The 20,921-nt window shown below is 44.6% G+C and overlaps 1 protein-coding gene across 3 annotated transcripts in view; it reads right to left on the minus strand.

Moving 5' to 3' along the window:
- LOC116947491 (inositol 1,4,5-trisphosphate-gated calcium channel ITPR1-like) overlaps positions 1–20,921 on the minus strand; it is a 144,953-nt gene that overhangs the window by 109,320 nt on the left and 14,712 nt on the right. For all 3 annotated transcript variants that reach the window (XM_076070630.1, XM_032963298.2, XM_076070629.1), the window contains exons 4-9: positions 19,825–19,940; positions 10,478–10,564; positions 7,591–7,749; positions 6,855–6,953; positions 3,498–3,581; positions 2,099–2,245 (exon numbers count right to left, since the gene is read on the minus strand). In XM_076070630.1, the coding sequence (XP_075926745.1) occupies positions 2,099–2,245; positions 3,498–3,581; positions 6,855–6,953; positions 7,591–7,749; positions 10,478–10,564; positions 19,825–19,940 (692 nt within the window). The remainder of the gene's footprint in view (positions 1–2,098; positions 2,246–3,497; positions 3,582–6,854; positions 6,954–7,590; positions 7,750–10,477; positions 10,565–19,824; positions 19,941–20,921) is intronic.

A 20,921-nucleotide genomic window follows, 5' to 3' on the forward strand; every position in this document is an offset into this window, starting at 1 on the left:
TCTTGGACTCGATTTAAAAATCACTCAGAATTAAAAGTTTTAGCCGATGGCATTGCCATGCTCATATCCGGTAATTCTTCAAACATCAAATGTCACACTAAAATCTATCCTAAATTCAACCCCCCCCGCCTTCCCGAAAATCATGGCATCTTCCAATAAAAATACAGCGTCATTCTCGGCACCTATTACAGATACCAGAAACAGCGTCATTGAACAAACGGAGTGCTTCAAATACTTGGGTTTATTAAATGGATTCGAAGCTGAAATTAAACCCCATATTGAGCACATTAAAGAAAAAAGGGTTTTTACATAAACAAACATTGTTTTCCCCAATTCGATTACACCTGCAAATTGTTGATGCCATCTTTCTACCACCGTTTGATTCCTGTGACGCTGCTTACAGATCAGCTACTAATGAATCATTAAGACTAAACCCCGCTTGATCGTTCTGCTCTTCTATTTGCACTGGATGTATATCATACAGGACCCACCCCATCGTGATCTCTACTTAAAATGCAACCTCGCATCACTTGATGCAAGAATACATCTTCATTGAGTCCTGTTCATCCGCAAATCTGCGCTAGACTTAGCAAATTCAGTCACCAAATTGTCAAATCCAAGAAACCCAAGACGTCCATCCAATTGCTTTTTAACTAATCCCAAGAATAAGTATAGGTGACAGTCTTTGACGTTGCAGCACCAACGTTTTGGAAAAAACCTTGTTTCTTCCCTTAACATTGTGCATCTTCCTTCAAAAAACCATTCTGAAGCAGAAGATGAGTGCTGGATACAGCCACATTTGCCAATGTTTGCAACTTTGGTCCATACCCATGTATCGGTAGCTCAATTTTTATATACAATTTTATAGGAGGGACTGTTGCCTGGGATAGTTTTTGCTGTTGTTTTACTGCCTTTCCCAAGTTTGGGAATTTATGTGCTTATGAAAATGAACTTATATACGTTATTTACCATGTATTTAATGGGTGCCACCATGGTGTAATGTAATCTTCCTCGCATGGTATGCAGGAGGTCAGGGGTTCGATCCCGACCCTGACGCCCGTATATTTGGAGTTCTCCCCGTAGTCACGTACATTTTTTTTTTCTCTCCGGGTCCTACAGTTTTTCCCTCCACATTTTGAAATGTGAGTTTAGATTATTTGGCTGATATAAATTCGCATGTGATAAAGCTGCTTTGTTGAGCTATCATTTGTGGTCAGGTCACTTTTAAAAAGGTAATAGCTCAGTGGGCTTTACGTGGTAAAATAAAACAGTTTATTTGAGTGATTTGCTTAACTTTCCCATACTTTGCACTCCTATTGTATTTTTGTATTGTTTGTCGTTGTAACATTCTGACTCACCCCTACTGGACATTCTGAAAAAGAGCTTCATAGCTCAGATTCGTGCAGTATAAATATTTCCTATTCCAACTGTGAACTTATTTCGCACGCAGCCAACTGTGCTAATCGGAGGATGGGAGAGTTATTGCAGAGGCTCGAGGCTCAGGAGGTGTTCTTAACATACAAAAAAAATTATCACATCCTCCATTCCATTTGGCAAATTCCATTCGAGTTAGAATGGGGGGGGGGGGGGGTTCAGGACGTTGAGGGGGGTCCAAGCACTGAGATGGTACAAATGAGATCCTGGATTCTAACCACAGGTTTCAGGTCACCCATGATTAAACAGTTGCGGCAAGACGATGGTCAGTTAACTGCACAAAAACACCAAAAATATTAGTTCTCCATTTCATTTGATAAAGTTTCAGCTCTACAAATAAATTAATATCAATTTATCGTCAATGAAGCATTTCCTAACAGAACACTGGAAAATATACCCCTTAGAGTTAGATTTTTTTTTAAACATATCACTTCTTAGCAGTAGTTGTGACATCTCTTTTTGCGGTACATTTGCTAACATGGTATCGATTTTGTTGCTGGCTCAAGATTTTCTGAACGAGCACTTCCGAGCACGAGAATGGAAATTGCTTCGTAAGGAGTATACGCGCGCATCTCTCCTCGCATCCGACCGAAGGCAAACTTTTTTTTTGGAACTCGAACAGTTTTCTTTCAGGCCCCTACGAAAATCGAACAGACGTCCAAACCTCAATCTCCCAGAGGGCCTTGGAGCTGGTGGCGGAGGTCGCCGACTGGCGGCCCGTGGTTCGCAGGAACACGTGCTGCTTCTTGCGGTACTCGTCACTCGTCAGGAACTTCTCTTGCTCCGCGTGGAACAGTCGCACAACGTCGCCCTGCCAGGAAATAAACAAGTGTATAAACACACAATCCTTACGTTTTTTTGGGGGGTAAGATCGCAGAAATATAAAAAGTGACGTTTAACCCGCCGCCAGCCGACCACAACCAAAAAGTACAGTTTGTCACGCGAAACAAAACATGCCAAATTAGTTACAACTTCAGCATACCGGTGTTGGAGAGTAAACCCACAACATTTACTATTTCATAAAAAAAATATATATCATGTAAAAAAGGGGATCTTAGCGGGAGTTGTGACATCTCCTTCTGCGATATTAAATTCATATAAGCCCTCCGTTGTGGTTGTGGGCAGCGCCCCTTGCGTGTCGTTCGGCACGATGTCCTGAAGTCATCGCTCAACGAGCTGGAGGAGGAAGCGACTGTGCCCAATTGGGTTCCCGAAGAAGCTCCAGCGTGCGGAACGAAACGTAGGGGACGTGCCGAAAAGCACGCGGCACAACCAGAAAAACCCGCCATCAGAGAGAGCTGCGAGCTTACTTTAATTTATTTGCAAGGCGGTTTCGTGCCGCGGAGACTATGGGCTCGGCCCCGAGAACCCCTAAGGACACAGTGAATGCAGCGGATTGGGAAAGTTCAGAAATTGCTTCGAGGAGACCACAGAGAAGCTGCAGCAGATGGGGCAGAGGGGAGTGGTATGTGGGGGGGGGGGGGTGAGATAATTTAGCGAGGGAAGTGGTCAAGGCACAAAAGCAGCCCGAGTGCTACGTGAAAAGAGCAAAGCTCTTATTCTATCAGCATCGTTCACCACCGAAAATGGGAAAATGTTTTTGTCATTTCAATAAACCGTACACAGTACGTGCACAATCCCAACTTTTTGGGCAAGTGCTGTTGGTGGGCAACTATTAAAGGATGACCCGGCACACAAGGGGGTGGGGTGTGGCGAGCACTATGCCTGGCCACCTTGTCTCTCCCCAGTGTAATGCTCACACAACACACCAGGTACACATTCAAGGCAAAGTGGATGCAAGGACAAGTTCATCGGTGGGTATTAAATTCATGTTTGCTGGGTTCGAAGCGCAGTGCGCGTTCACCACTGTGCCACCACACATGGCTCTGTAAAATGCTCAAAATGAAATTCCAACATTGAAACAGAGAAGCCTTCTTAGGAGTTAGCCAAACATCTCAGTAAGGCTTTCATGGAGTAAAAAAAACCCCATCATTGTTGTTGTTACAGTTCAGGAATGCTCCCGAATGCGAGCATGCAGACGTTCAAACGCAGGTGGAACAAACCCCTTTCAGGATGTCCTCCTTGTTTTCACTCCACGTCATGAACAGAGAGATTTTCCAGCTTGTGCTGCAGTTCACAGAGTTGACCTTGCGAAGAAATGGGAAGAATAAATAACTTTTACAACTTGGATGACTTCAACCCTTCCGGCCACCCGTCCAGCAACTGGGCCCGCACGGCCCGTGGGGTCCAGTGCTGTTGCACCGCCTGCTGCACTCAGAATCAAAATAATTATTGATACTGGAGGAATACGATGAGCTATAAAGCTCTTTTTTTAACAGATGTCCATCCTGTTGGGGCACGGGCTAAGAACCTTACAACAACAAACAGAACAAAAACATGATAGACATGCAAAGTACAAGAAAGGATAGCAAATCACCCAAAAAACACACAAATGAAACTAAACCATCCATCCAAACAGGCAAAGCCCACGGAGGCAATAAATTATTTTCAGAAGGGACCTGATCACAGATGATAGCTCAACTCAATAGCTACACCACTACTATGGAGTTTGCATGTTCTCCCCATGGTCACGTGGATATTTTTTTTTCCTCCTTCCGGGTCCTCCGATTTATCCCTCCACATTTAGGATGTGTTTAGAGGATTTGGCTGCTATAAATTTCATATACATTATTTCGTAGAGCTATCATTTCTGTCCAGGTCGCTTCTTAAAAGTAAGCCAACAGCTCGCTGGCCTTTACCTGGTAAAATAAAAATAGTTGCGTTTTATTTATGCTTTAGTTATTTCCTATACTTTGCGCTCTATCGTGATTTCGTATTGTTTGTTGTAACGGTTTTAAACCGCTCCTTCTGGACATCTTTGAAAAAAAAGAGCTTCATAGCGCATCGGATTAATCTCCTAGTATAGAGAGTCGGATTCCGGATGCATTCTGGTAGAGCATGGAAAACTAGTGCCATTGATGCAGAGAGCAGGCATCAGAAACAACCTCGGTTTGTTCTTTGAGTGCGTCGGCAATGCGTCTTAATAAGACGCTACAATTTAAGCATGTTACCAATAAATGCTGGTCATTTTACAAACATCTGTTTCCAAGTCATGCGAAACAATTCCTCAGTCCAATTAAGGCTTGCGACCCAAAAGATCTCAAACGTGTGAAAACTCAGATCTTGGAAGCCAAACATGGGGTTGAGTCTGAAGAGTACTTGGATGGGAGAGAGACCAACCGTTGCAAGGCCGAGGCTGCATTTGGTGGCCAGGAGATGGCAGAAAAACGAAAAGCGTGTGAGCGGAGCTTTGAGTAGCTCTCACGTGGTGTTTCCGGGTCGTACCGCGTGTTGCTTGGCAAAATGTCCGGCGTGCCTCTCCTGTGCACTTTAAAATCTAGATTGAAAACTAAATTCCTTTAGAACTGCTTTGTGCGTTTAGTTTGTAGTCCTTCCCCCGCACCTCAGATGAGCACGGTTGGCTACATACAGTCCGAAAGAAGTTCAACAAAACATACGGGACTCCAGAAGCTTCTGGCATGTGGAGCTAAACGTTGGAAAGTGGCGCAGAAAACAACCTTGAAACTTGGAGAGCTATGCAGCACAACAGCAGGTACCCACGCAGCAGGGCTTTGAGTGTTATTCTTGTATGCGGCTTTGGGTTTCGCCAGACACTCTGGCTTCCTCCCACATGATGCCAACACGGCTCAGAAAATAAATGCTAGGCCTCCCAATGCAGGGCCTTTTGAAGTGGAGTCCTGACACTTGGCGAGGCTTTACTGGGTAAACACACGATCGTAAGATCGTCAACTGCTACGCATTAGCTAGATCAAGGATGGGTTTGAAAGAATGACATTTCACGCAATGATTTGGGCCATTAGGCCAAAACACAATTTCACACTCCAAGAAATTAATAAACAATGCACTTCATTAACGTTCTGACGCAAACTTATCATTGAAATACTAATGCAAGTACTGAAATGAATATTTCCGATGTAGCTGTGATGAAATGGCTTGCCATGGGCTTGGGAGTGAATTTGAGAAGGCAGATAATCTGGTTTGACAAGCAAAACTTGAAGAGAGTCTATGAAAAAGAAACCTCTTGCACGTCAGCTATACACCACAGACCCCCAACAGTGCCAGGAGAGAGTCAACGTCACGGAAATGGTAGGGAAAAAAACACCTTCAATATATTTGATGACATTTGTAAAAGATTAATACTCATTTGGAAAACAGCCACAAGTCACCAGACTTGCATGCACAGAGATGTATGAATAGTTAATCAAAACCATTATGCAAGGTTGGCGGGGGGGGGGGGTAAAGCAGTTGGGAAATGGTTATAACCGCCGCTATGAGAACCTGCAACCCCAGTTCAACTCCAGGCCAAGATTAACATCGGTGGCAACTTAACACTGAAACGGAGCACAGCTAGCAGGTAACATGGGCGTTTGGTCACTCGTCTGCATTGGCTTCAGGTTGCTGAAGGAATACATTATAAGGTCGCACTCGTTAAGCAACACAAAGTGCTTGCCACAAATGAATCGCAACGCCTTGCTAATATCGTGAAGGCGCATAAACCATCGCACAAACTCCGGTCATCTTCACAGCAGCAGCAGCAGCTTTGGGCTAACCATCGAATAAAGACGGCCACAAGCATCAAGCGCTTTCAGATGCACTTTTGCAGCCATCTGGAACGCTCGTATTTCCGATATTAGGAAGCTACTGGAGCTATGCACTTTTAAATAATCGATTACAAACTAATTTCCTTAGAGCTGCTTTTTGTGTTTAGTTTGTAGTCCTTTCTCGGCACCTCCGATTAAGCACAGTTGGCTACGTACGGTGCGAAATAAATTCAGCATACCTACATAGTCTTTAGTGGTGAGACAACCCCAAAGAATGTTTGAGAGGAGATGTGCTGCAAGCTCCTTTAAAATGGAAAAGCATTTAAAAGCACCATATAAATGAAAAGCTATCAACATTGTAGCCATTACATTAGAAAGAAAATACTTCAATCGAATAGCAGTACCGAATCTTAAGAATTCTTGAAAAATCTCAAAGGGGGCAAATAGTTACTGAGCTACTTATATGCCTACGCACGAGACGGTTACTTTAAAGTAATTGGATAGGTAAACATTGAGCGGCGAACATTTTTTTTTAATTATTATTTTAATGTTTGACGTGGATAATCTCTCGAGATGGGGACATCGTGACGCATGCATCCACGTTCACTGTGCATCTTGCACGGGCGGTAGACGTAGATGGCCGAAAGCATGGGCAGCAGGTGCAGTGGAGGAGGCCGTTTGTATGCACGTATGTAAAGAACTTCTTTCGCATCATGGGTAGCCAACCATGCTGGTCGCAAGTGTGGGGGAATAACAGACACGTTGCCTTCGTTTTCGTCGAGGTGTGAAGAGCCTTACCTCCTTGCAGCCTGGATTATCTACCAGTTCATAATTGCTGGCATGCAGTGGCTGCCCAGCATTCACAGGGTTCAGAACCACCTTGTCTCCAACCACAACCTGGTAAGAAATGCGAATACAAATTAAGGTAATTATTTGCATTTCAAAAGATACATTTGGAAGGCAAAAGGGTGCATTTTTTGTTACATTTGCATATGCACACAGACGCACAGGTGGTTGGGTGGCTCAAGTCCAAGCAGAGCCAGCACCACTGACATTCTGGGTTCCAATCCGTGTCTCAGCCACTTGACAAAAAGCCATGTTTTTCAGGTAGGGGAGTTCATGGTCTTATCTCAGTTACGGGTAAATTAACTTTTTCACAGAAATTCTCGCTCTCACAAATAAACCAATTTGTATTTATTTATTTGACATATGCAATGGACATTTATTTGGGCCGCATCCACACCTCTGATTAACACGGTTGGCAATGTACGGTGTTAAAGCGGTTCAGACACAAATGCTGACCAAAACACGCAATGGCATCTGCGGTGAGTTGCAGACCATACGCCTCGCTCTTCCGCTCTAGCGTCAATCAAACCGCGCGCGGGCCTGTGCCCACAAACGGTCGTCAAAGACGCCGACCGTCAGTACGATTGACAAGGTACGAATGAATGACTACGCCTCTCGGGATTGACAAAACGGCAAAGCCACCCCCCACATCTGCCCGATTACAGGGAGGGCGCACGATGGGACCCACGCTGTCGCCCATGGAGCGGAGCTTGTAGAAGGGCTGCACGTAGAACCAGGATCCCTCGTTGCCCGAGCCGTTCAGCACCACGCGCATCGCATTCTTCTCCAGCAACGCGGGCAGTCGCTTGTTCACCGTCATGTACTTGTTGCTCTTCATGTGCAGCAGCTGCGGGTATCAAACGGCGCAGACACGCAAGGGAGGTGCAACGGTAAAGCATGCTGGAAGTGCGATCAAGAGGTTGCCCGGTTCGCCAGGACATTTTACTTGCTGCAAAGAACCGTAGTGACACGATCACACCCGATGATACCTGGCGCCACATGCCCTCCTGCATGGCTTCTGGGAACCTATCAACAACCCGAAGTACGAGCAGCTGGGGTGACAGAACTGCAGTGCTCTTTTCGGCGTGCAACGCATGAAACGTGCAAGATTTTGAACGTTTAGATGCATGAACAGTTACCGCGGTATATTTTTGTAATTTGCAATTGGGAATGACAGATTCAATTGCTAGTCGTGTAAGAATTCATCGACTCTGCAACTAAAAATAGCATCGTACCATACACGCACAGCATCGCGAGTGCAAAAATTTGCAATGTATGCAAATGACACTTAACAAAATAGTAGAAAAATGGAAATGAAAAGATCGTGAACTGGACCCATCTAACAAATGATCATTTATTTAACTTCAAGAGGAGGGTGTAGGGTGGGGTGAATCGTTACATTACTAATTAGGATTGGGGAGAATCGAACGTTGAAATTTGTGTCCACTTTTTGGTCACCCTATCCATCCTAGCCAAGACATTCGCATCTACATAAGCATCACCATCACCCACTTTCTCCTCCACTTAAGAATTTAGTTGAATTTTTTTTCATTAAAAACCGATTAATTTTTTTTCTCCCTTAATTAAAACCAGCAAAGTTTAGGCTTCGTTTGTGCAAATGAAACTTATCGGGACTTTCGGTAACCATGCCATGCATTTGTCACTGTGGTGAATTGATTGCCCCCCTTTCAGCCAGACAGACAAAAAGACAAGACTGAAAATCTGCAATTTCACTAAAACTAGTATCCACTAATCGAGCCGCGCATAGTGTACAATGGAGTGCTCTTTGTATTCATGCGCTTTTCGTTGTTATATTAGGCAACTCAGAAAGGTCAAAACTGGTCTCAAGTTTGTCTGTTTAAACAAATTCTGCTGGATAAGTCACCGAGCTGTGGGTCACATGACACCCCGAAAACCCTTGCAAACGAGGTGTTCCATGTCAAGGGATTATACAGGCGAAATAATTAATTTTAAAAGGCCACCACAAACCGATATTAAAAACAAATTCCATCCAGAAGTGCCCATTTCCATTTAAGTGCTGTCGTCCTGCCAGTTCTGTTCCTTCACCTGAAGAAGGCTACTTGTGTTGTGGCCGAAACGTCATAAGAATCTTATTGTCTTATTTTGTTTTATTGTTTTATTCTCATTTACGTGACTTTACCAAAAGAACCAAGAAGAAAAAAACACTAATGGAAAAACATGCGTGTGCCTGTTTATAATTCAATTATACATTTCAATATTCATATATTAGATACTCCTAATAATTTCGCACCTAGAAAAAGGTACTTTTCACAGATATTGGTCAAGGTGCCAGTGTGGTTAAAACACGGTGCTATAAACTCAGTGGCCAGATTTCAATTCCTGGCCATGGTTCGAGGCCTTCCTTCGTGTTCGCCATCCTGCACCGACCGGAGTGATGAAGTATGGTTCAAACAACCCCGACAGAAGGACACAGCATGGGCAAGTCTTTATGCTGCAGTGGATGGACAAGAGGCTTTAAAATTACACACGAACCGTTTTCAAAAATATGATTAGGACACAGAAAGCAGATCTGAAGACGATAAAAAAGGCACTAGATATAATGCAGCATCACCGTCAAAGGGCGTTTCGAACTGTGGATTACTCTTTAGATTAAAAAATAAATCGCCATCTGTGTTTTCGGTTGTACCTGAGAGTTCACCTACAAAATCAGAAATTGGTAATGCCGAGCCCATCCTACAACTACAATTAATAAAGCTTTTTAGATGCAGTGGGTTTCTTTTTCTTATGGGAACATCTTTCAAGCAAAAATTTATTCTCAAAGCAACACTTTACAAGGTCACCAGCTGTAAATGTAGTCACTTATAAACCCTAACTGGTGCATTAAAACAATATATGTGCGTGTAAATATATATTTAGGTATTCGTACAGGATTTAATTAAAACATTTTTTTAGTCAAATGCAAATATACACAGTAAACCATATGCTGTTTATTCAAACAGTGACAGGCAAAGTGCCCGTATGACGGCCATCTGTCTCGTGCAGTGTGCAAAAGGCCTGGCTGTTATTTGCAAGGCAAAAATAATAAACAAAAACAATTCCAACAATGTTCAATAGCATGGGATATAAGAACACAAGGTTATAATGCTTTAAAAGCACGGGTTTAGTGTTTAATAGCCTAGGGTTTTGAACCTGCAAGGCCCTGTGGTTCCACTGTATGTCATGTTCCCAAAATTCTACCCACTCACATATGCATGAGATGTGGAATCGTACTCCATTTAATGAGTAGGCCCCCCCGGGGGAGATGTCTTTTGGAGTCTTGCACCCAAAGGAATGGGAAGTCACTCGCAGAACAATAATCCTCCGGAATTAATAAAAAGGGAAAAAGGGGGGGGGGGGAATTGGGCCTTTGAGATTTGGTAGCATTTTGAAACTCCTTCGAGATTTGTTTCAAATTCTTAGAGAATAATACGATTATACACACAGGTACACGCGGGCACATAGACTTACTTTGTTCTAGGTGTGTATATATATATGTCGTGCAGCAGGATTTAACCGAATGCAAGGGGCTTATAAATTGTGAGCAGTGCACTGACCTGAACCACGTTGCCATACTGGATTACAGTTCCAAGCAGTTTCTTGTTTTCAGACTCATTCTGTTTCTTCTCAAGGTCCGCGGCATGCTGTGTTGACAGAGGCACGTCAAGTCATCGGCTGCAAGGGTTACAAACTTTCAAACCCATGTGGGATTACAACTCGCAAACCTTAAACTGATTGCACATACATGCATATCACCAGCATCGATTAAAATATTGTGCCTCTTGCTCGTAATGCAATAATGTAAAAAAGTATACGCGTAATGTCGCAGCGCAGCACAATTCACACGCAGATTCACACAACTGTTGTGTACGCACATAAACATTCCAATGTCATTGTTACAAGTGGAAATTCTGCGTTGCCAGATATCATTGATGCCCACGACTTGTTTATTTTACCAACACAACCACCGCGCTAACTTCCTTCCGCTCAGAAGCCACAACAATCATTTTTTTTGCCAAAACTATAAAAAAAAACGCACCGCATGCACCACTACTGTTTTCTTTCTTCCTCTTCTTTCCCAAGGCTAAATGTCACGCAAGAACGGGCATCAATTCGAGACGCCTGCTTAATTGGCCGGTTGCCCATCTGCTGGTTATTAGGCGATTCCCAAAGCGTGCCGCGAAATGTATTGGCGCTGCTTCACGGACCCATTCCAATTGTGACGAGCGACCTGCGGTGGCGTTGCTGCGCCGCTCGCAAAAACGAGCGGCATCGCGGCACCAAGATTTGGCGCTCGGGAGGCTGACAGCGGGCCACATAGAATGCAGTGGCTCGATTGATGGCGGATGCAAGGGCGAGGAGGAAGGAGGATTGTGTGCGATGGTGGATTTTTTTTTTAATTATAATCAGAGCAACCAACCTTGAAAAGGTTAAATTGCAACCCCGCAAATTTCCTTGCGCACACCACTGCTGGATAAAAGGCTCGACTGGAGGGAGTTCTCGAGACCCCATTTGGCCTACATCTTGGAAGAGGTAGGTATACCCACACTTTACACCACCACCACACGAGAACGGTTGATCGCCGAACTGGTGTGTAGAGATTTATACTCCCGGTTGGACAGTGATGGTGGGGGAGGTGGGTGGGAATTTAAGAAACTTGGGAATTGTTTTAGCTGCCATGCCGGGAGAAAGAGCAGGTGACCCTTGCATTGAAATTCTAGTGCCGACCATATACACCATTTACTACTATAATGAGCCAAGTATGTCTGTGCGTCCCGCGCGTGACGTCACTCCACGTCCACCAGCCCCTCTCATTAATACTCATGAAAAGGTCACGTCCTCCACATGCACCCCCCCTCATTAATAATCATGAGCGGGTGACGTCACTCCACATGTTGCACCCCCCCTCATTAATAATCACGACCAGGTGACGTCTTCCAAATGAACACCTCGCCATTAATATTAATTAGCGGCTGACGTCACTCCACATGGGGGGCCGAGGCGCCTCCTCCCCCCTCCTCGACGTCAACTGACAACCCTCACTACAAAGGCAGAACCCTCACGTCACGTGATCTCCGTAACGCTGTTGAGACATAGAAATAAAAAAGACGTCATGATGAACAAGGGATTATAACCTTTAGATGAAATACGTCCGTGTCACCGCGGCCTTACAAATTGCACACGCATTGATGCAATGAATATCACGTCGCGCTCTGCTTTTCCCTTGCAAGTTTCAGATTAACTGAAATACACCCGTCCTTGGAAGTGCAATAGACTAGTAGTATATAACAAGGGTCAGAAACCTGCGGCTCTTTAAGGACTGCTTTGGTGACGTTTTTAAAGGACCGTTTCACATTCACGTGCTTTGCGGCTCGTGAAATGTCGAGCGTTTTACCGAATTCGAAAAAAAAAGTCTCGTTATTTTGGTTGTCGACGCCTTGGTTTATAATATCATTAAAAAAAGTCAGCATTAACTTCGGTGGTTTCCGTTAGAACAAAAACAAGTGCGATGCTGTGTTGACATCCGTGCTCAAATACAAATAACGACGGCCCAACATCAGTGGCGGGTGATCTCTGGAACCGGTGCCCATCGGCTAATCATTGTACACCACTCCACCTGGAATAATAACCAAAGTCTATGCAAATATGCACTAAATGTAAATTCCATGAAAATAATAAGGGTTATTTTATAAAGGCGACTTTCATATCGAAATCTCAGGACGCTTCACTTAACAAATAAAACTACACAAGTATTTAGATTAAATGAAATCTAAATACAATAAAAGCGAATGACAACTCACAACATTGATAGAATGCATACAAACTATAAAAGCCAAGATAATGATGACACTCAAAGGATAGGTATATTCTAATGCACACACCAATTGTTTAGCAACAGAAAAATGGACAAAGCAACCGAGATCAGGGCAATAAAAAAAATCGGTAAAGTACCAACAGCCTTAAACATTTGTGTTAGCAAATGTGAAGATAAGCTGTACACAAAAAAATAAAACGCGGTACAAACTACATTTAGCTACACAACCATCTCCCTCCCTGCACAGGTAGATGAAGGGTTCGTCATGCAAGCGTTACTGCCGTTCTGCATGCCTGCATGGTACGGCCCATGACGCCTGTTGTTAAGACCGCTTAAGCTCCGGAGTTTCAGGCTGGCACGGTGAGCAAAACAAGCTGGTGCACAAAGCGCACCTGGGCTCCCCCCTCTCCCCAGGTCCCCGGGGCTCACAACCTCGCCACGCCGGGGTAACCAAAATTAACCGCGCGTCGATACCACCACCCCCCCCCCCCCCCCCCCGTTTCCGTGTATCGCTTCGCTCTGCTCCACCGGCCGTACCTGCGGCCGCGCACGATAAGGAGTTCACCTGGCCGCTGCCTACAGCGAGCGCCGGATCGATGCCGCGACCATCACTCGGGCGCCTGGCATCTACCACCGAGCAAATTAGAGAATTCCCACAGCCGCACCACGGTCTGGCTTTCTTGGCGCCTCGATAAAGAGCAGCTGGCGGAAGGGTGGTGTGATAATAATTTAGTGTTCTTATATAAATGTATAAAAATTTATTTAATTTGCCTGCCGCTGTTCATCTGTTAACCTCGCACTCCATCTCGCGTCACTCTTGCCCTTTCTCAAATGGTACACTACGAGTTTCTACTGCTTTACGTCAAAAGGGTGATGGGCATGCACCCATGTCGGCCAAGGTCATAATGAGAAGGCAATGACATATCCTGGGAGTCCTGCAGCGTTTCCCCACCCCCACCCCCACGGTAGACTCGTAACCGACAGATCTCAGACTGTAGGGGTGCACCGTCGCCGACTTAACAGCGCAATCCAACCAGACAACATCAACTCACATTCATCAATTACAGTTTCGTAAGAAAAAGGCAAAGCGCATATAACAAGGTGACATTTTGGGTGAAGGCCCTTCTTTAGCTGGGAAATTAGCACAGATTGGCTATGTACGGTGCGAAAGTTCACCACACACGCAAGGCAAATGCTCTTAAGAATTTCCACTGTGAAAATGCTACAAATGGGCCATTGCCCGAAACGTTACCAATAATAAAACTAAACTATTTGTTTGTATTTTACCAGGTAAGGCCCACTGAGCTATATGGCTCTTTCAGAAGCGACCTGGTCAAATGATAGCTCAATGAAGTGGTTTATTCATTCTAAATTTAAAGCTTTCGTGACTGCAAGGATCCATACTCTTTGGTTCTATTCGGTAAAGTCACGTAGGTAAAAATAAAACAACAAAAAATCACGACGTTTCGGCCACAACACAGGTGGCCTTCATCAGGTGAAGGGACTGGACTGTCCAGAGGACAGCGTTGGAGTGAAGACAGCAAGCCCAGGTCGCGTCCTTTAAGCCGTGTGGGAGGAAACAAAAGTGGTTTATCATGTGGAAATTTATAGCAGCCAAATAATCTCAAGAGCATGTTTATAAATGTGGAGGAAAAATGATAAAAATCCACGCGACTGTGGCGAGAACATTAAAACTGCATATATAGGCATCAGGGTTGGGATTGTACCCACAACCTCCTGTATACTAGGCGAGGCAGTTAACATCTCACCACCATAGCTACATATATAGATAGTTCCTCTTTCGGGTAGTGTTATTGATGAATGCGTAGAGTAATTAATTGTACTTGTGCACCAACGCCGATGAAGTACCAGATTTGTTTGAGTCAAAAACCGCATTACAACTTGGTTAGAGTCCCCAATGAATCGGCCCTCTTCTCGAATTGAGGACGCATCACGAAAGAAGGGGTCACAATCGAACTTCAGGAATCGATCCTCTTGTAGAGCACACCGTTGGTTTCCGCCTTGCCTCGGCATCACACAAAAAAAGCACCTTCTTATAAATGTAAGCAAATATTCATAAGCACAATCCAATGGCCATATTGTGAGCATGAGAACAAATGTTTGTTTTAAAATTGACAGATCTTTAAGATGTCCAATCTTGGAGATATTCTACCAAGATATGCTAAAAAAATATATATTTGAAGGACTAAAAGGTACAATGATGCATCATGTGAGACTAATTGACATTTCTATACAATACATGCCATCAGTGTGTGTGTACTTCTGACAATTGACATGTTTAACTGTATCGTAATTGGTTCATGCGAATCCTGCAGCCACTAGGACACTCCAACGCACTACATATCTAAAAATAAACAATCGACTATGGAATCAAATTGTGACCCAGAATCGCGACAATTAATCGCGAGGGGGTGCGAACCATGATGGGATATTGGACTACATATTTGCTGCGTATAAATGTAAAAAAATATTTTGCAAAGTCCGTCTCGCACGATGAAATGCTTTGAGGAGGGTTCTGCGCAAGATGTATGGGAAGGTGGGCCAATGCCTTTGATTATTCTTGGTGATGGAATAAACATGAGTGAACTGAAAAATCTACTCGTGAGAAAGGAGAACACTAACACACAGATCACCCAAAACCCACTTCCTTTACTGTCCCTTAAGCGCACCGTTGCCCTGCCGATGGGCAGCTCACACACCGCGCTCCATCCGTGTGTGATCCACAAACCCTACATGTCAGATATTGGATTAGACATTCAAAAAAATCCCCGAAATAGCCTAAACACACATCTGGGTGGGTGGCCAGCACCACGTCCGGCCACCTTTTTCTCCCTTGTGCTGTTTTACACACCGCACCAGGTACTCATTCGAGGCAGAGTATACAACCTAGGGGAGGTCCAGAACCATTTCCAATAATCGTCACTGTCGACTGAACAGGAATTGAACCTGGGTCGCTGGGTTCAGTGTAGTGCATGATCCGCTATGCCACTTCAACACCAGCACCACCACGCCCTGTCCAGTGGCATGACACCACAGCACAAACTTTAGAGCTAGAGCGTTAACAGAAGTCAGAGAAAAGTCTCAAACAATGTGTTCAAGGCTTTAGCTTAAAAATAAATATACGCATGTAGATCCCATATTTATTATGACAACGTGAAGGTTTTTCAAGCACGGTTTAAACTTGTAAAGCGATCGTGTTGAAAACAAGATAAATAAAGCAACACCATTCCACAACTTATCACGACATTTGTCAGTGCGTATTCGCCCCTGCGGGCATTCCTGCATGTTTGCGAGACGCTGCAGCGGGCAGCAGCAGCAGCTTCTGCTTCGTAAGCCCAACTTAAACAAGCCATGCTTCCCCAGGTGAAACGGGAGCTGCTGAGCTCTGCCGGTTTGTCGAAGCTTCAATGGGATTAGCAAGAGTTGTTTGGCCTGCCAACGAGTCCCTTAATTAATTAGCAACTTTCAATTCAATCGAGCTGCTATGGACCGGGTGGTTCAAGCGTCAGAACGCCAAGCCGAAAGCGCCAAGAGCCTGGGTTTGAATCCGGGTTTAGCAGTCTTATTAAAACTGGGTTCAAAAGTTAAGTGGAGTTTGCTTCTGCACCATCACTAACAAGGGTATATTAAAAAAAACACAATTTTTAGAATTTTTTTCTAAATGTTACTTGGCACATCCTAGTGCTGAAAAATTAAACAGTCTATTATGGGTTCTACTGCAAAGTAGCAAACAATGTGGAACAACTTTTTACATGCCCTAACGAGTGTTATACGAGGCTTAAGTGAATGGAAGCAGTTCCGGCGTGACCGGCACCGATTTGCCACAGGGTGGTATTCTGCTCACCGATAGACTTCCGGATGGAAATTCTTCATCTTATAACATAATTCCGATAGCCTCATTGGCATGCAAATTGATAAAGAAAAGCACATTGTACAGAACATGAAACAAATCTATTCCAGGGTACAATTTAGATTTTATGGGCAGCATGATTTTTGAGAATAGGTTTTCCCCTTTTTTCTGGCAACAAAACAGCTGTGTTAGATGTTAAAACACCAAACTGACACCTTTTACAAGGAACCATTCCTGTATTAACCACAATGCTTGGTCAGAATGCAAACAAAAAACGTTCTCTGATAATATATGCATTGTCTATGAAACTGATTGGTCCAGACCAGAGACAGCTTTCTTTTGAGCCTCGTCTCAAAACGGTGTTAGACCAGAGGACGCCAAAAGGCGTACACAGCACAAAGATAATGCCACTATCAGAGTAATGAGGGCTCGGGGTGAGCATCTACATCATGGGACCTCCTTTGCCAGTACCAAAATATGAGTATAGGTTTTCCCTTTTCTTCCTGGCAAGTGTTTTTTGTTTGCATTCTGACCACAAATACTGTATTGTGGTTAATGCAGACATGATTCCTTGTAAAAGGTTTCAGTTTGGTGTTTTAACATCTTAACACCTGTTTGCACACACAATGTTCAGAGTCGACACTCGTTGCCTTAAGAACAGATGACGCATTTATAACATCCCCCAGCCCAATTACCTGGCCACTGTGGCAATTTAACCAGCTACTTCCGGTGCGAACCAGTTCATTGTTACGTGTGCCAATTAGTGAGTTCTTCTCCATTCTTGACTATTAAAACGCAACGCATTTTGAGCACCAATCTATTTTTGGATAAAGGACTCCGTACCGCGTAGTTCGGGGGGGGGGGGGGGGGGGGAGGGCCCGAGTTGTAGGTGGGACCATACCACCTTACCACGCTGGTCGGCATTCGCAAAGGGTTTGAAGAATCATGAACGGTCTAGGCAATGCTCGCCGCTAAATGTTAGCCATGGCTGGGAATCGAACTCAGGTTGCCGGTTCAGCGCACCAAGCACCGTCACCTAACCGTATACGATGTAAACCAGTGCAGTTCTCCACCTATACCTCCGACCACAAAACTGGACAAATCCAAAATCGAACGTCAATTATAACCCTCATTGCCCGGTAAAACAAACCGGCAAATTCCCCACCTCCTCCCCCTTCTCTCATCATCTCTACAACACTTGGGCCGACAGTCCGGTCACGCACGGCTTCACGAGAATTCCCGACGACCCATTATCCCTCGGACAGTGACCGATGGGCCAGGTGTTTTCTGCCGCAGCCCTCGGGCATGTCCGGCGGCGCCTAATACGCTCAGCGGCAGGCCCCAGGGCAGGCAGACGGCCAAGGCTTTGCCAAGGACGGCAGCCTCATCAATATCAGCGAGCGAGGTCACACTGCTCCATCACCGCTCGCCTACGTTACCCCCCCCCCCCCTTCTGCCAGTGGCCCAACCGCATGTGCGTTACGGTTGCCGCAATCTTAAAAAGGGACAAAAACAAAAAGCAGGATGCATCATGGGAGGTATTATCTCACGACATCATAGGGGAGAACTGCATGTAAAAGCACCATCTTGGGTGGTGGACCGTTATTATTATTATTATTTGTCCCACAACTGATAAAAACAGGACATTTAATATCTTGGGAAAATTTTGATCTCAGGACAGCTGCTTCAACAAACTGGACAATCCTGAGGAAACCAGAATAAGTGGCAACCCTACACAGCGCACCTGGTTTATTGCAGACAATTTAAGAGGGCGCATTCTCATGGACGCACCATTGTTGTGCAATTTATTTATTTCGAGCTCCGGGTCAACGCCTCGCGACGCTTCGTGGCCGTTGCTTTAAGAAAGCCGCTCTGGCGTGCCTGAACTGAAATTCAACCGAGAGCACGGCTCGGTTCAAGAAAGACTGTACACCACGAGGTCACTGGTGGCTGCACCACACTCCTCTGTTGTTTGGCCAAAAGACGAAAGGGGCTGACCAGCCCATCTTGCAGAGCTACATAAAAAAAAAACTCACAGGAAACTGTCGTGGCACACACCAGAGGAAGTCTGCAGTCAAGGATATTATACCCCGAGTTCAGGGGCCCCACAACCAGTATCTATTCACTTAGCCGGGCTTATGCGCAAAGTGCCAGCGTTGCACATTTCAGATTACAGTAGTAGCCCATGCCACCCGTTAAACAAAATACCTGCGGATCAAGCTGGGAGATCTGTGCACGATTCTGACGTGACTAAAAGATTCCACCCTGGACAATTCCACCAGACAGCACAATTCTATGGGCGCTTCCCACTTTGAAATATCCATTTAAATAAACGAACAATCATCCATGTGTGTGAATACAGGCATGCACTTCATTTTTTATTCGGTACAAAGTTCTTCAAACGGTGCCTGGTGGATTGTGCATGACCTCATGCCACGATCAATTCTGTCATAATCGCGTTATATTTGTTTGTTTATTATATCTATTATGCGTGTATACTTTCTGTATAAGGCGGGAGAGCAGTGGTGAGCGCACTGTTCTATTAACCGGGGGACCAGAGTTCAGGTTCCAGCCATGGTTAATCTCAGTGAGATGAAGTACGGTCAAACACTCTCCCACAACCAGCATGGCATGATCTTCATCCAGCATGGCATGATCTTCATCCAGCAGTGGACTGAAAAGGGCCAAGAATTATAATCGTTTAACCGTTTGGTGTGGCTACACTGTAAAGGGTTGCAATGTATGTTATCCAGACAGGCTTGGAGATCGTGTAAATTTAGATGTGTTGTTAAAACCGCCACCACCTGCAAGTGGTGGTGGGTTTAAAGACGCATCTATATTCACGTGATCCAACCCCAAATAAAACCCCTCCATGGATAATATTGGTTGCGCAAGCCTGTGTGTTAAACGGAAATGTATATTGTAAAAGCAAATTATAAAATAATATGCTTTAGGAATTCTAATAGTGTTTAAGAGGTGCTGTGTATATGCGGAAAATCGCAACACACACACAAACACACACGTGAAAACCGAAAGTCATTCCTTGGAAAAACACAGCACGCCCTCAGCACGGTTGGATACGAGAGGAGCAGCATGGCTGGTAGCAAGCCTGATAAGGGTTTCGGCAAAACGCTGTTGTTTCAGGGAATGGGGCAGGGCGAGGGTAGGGCAGGAGGGATATGGGACGAGACGGACAAAATAAAAATGATTAACTGTACTTGAAGTTTCTTGAGAAGCAGACTGTCCGTCGAGCTGTGGATCGCTGGCTTGGCCGCCTTCAGGAACTGCTTCTGAGCCGAGTATCTGTTCATGGGGCACATCCTAAAGAGGCAGTCTGCACAGGGGAGCAGGATGACAAGCATCAGAAAAGGCTGAGAATGGGTGGTGGTGGTTCCCAACCTTTATAGCCCTGCGGTTCACTGTCAACCCTAAACAAAAAAAAAATATACCACCCCACCACTGTGCACCAATAATATAAAACAATTTAAACCAATGTACTCTGAAAAGTGCTGTACAATATAAAAACAGCAACCATAAAAAAATTGGCAAATTGAATTTTATTAAATAATCTAGGGAGTTTTACAAAAGGACAGTAAAGAACCATTGTTTTGCTTTGTAAACAAAGTTAAATATGCATCAGCCCTGTGGACCACTTCCCACAGCCTTGCAGATCACCAGCGGTCCACGGGCCAGAGGTTGGGAACCTCTGGCAGCTACCAACTACAAGCGTGACATACATGTGCCCATGTGACAGAAATATAGCCAATAAAATGTGCCCGCAGGCCATCGGGCGTGCTTTGGTCACTTCAATTGTGCTTATAAAAAGCCCTCATAGCGTGCCTTTTCATTTTCCCCTCGTGTGCATCTTTGTTTTTTTACGCAAAAAAAGCACCTGTAGAAGCAAAACTACTAACTGGATGTTATTGCATTGTCTTCTCCGGTCGTTCCGAGCCAGTGCTCGGTAGATTGTTTTGTTTCACTAGTTTCTGGGTGGCGAGTGAACGGACAACTACGAATACACAAATAGAAACCACTGCACAAATACCGCACGGTCAATTTAAATTTTCAATTCTGCTTTTTTCTGCAATTTGAGAACTACATTTGCAAGATGCAGTTGAATTTAAAACACTGCATTTGCAATGCCTGATTGGTGGAGGCATTTTTGGTTACCATTTACACAAGGATGTTAATTTGTGGCTGCAACAACAAAAAAAACACATGGATTTTTTACTGCTCGTTAGCCCAATTAGTTTACAACAATGCTATCTCGGCATCACGTGATGGAATGTTAATTTCGCACTCGCAGCGGAACACC

The sequence above is a fragment of the Petromyzon marinus genome, chromosome 30 (genome assembly GCF_048934315.1).
Source record: "Petromyzon marinus isolate PM22_M1 ecotype Great Lakes invasive population chromosome 30, UKy_Petmar_22M1.pri1.0, whole genome shotgun sequence".
NCBI lineage: Eukaryota > Metazoa > Chordata > Hyperoartia > Petromyzontiformes > Petromyzontidae > Petromyzon > Petromyzon marinus.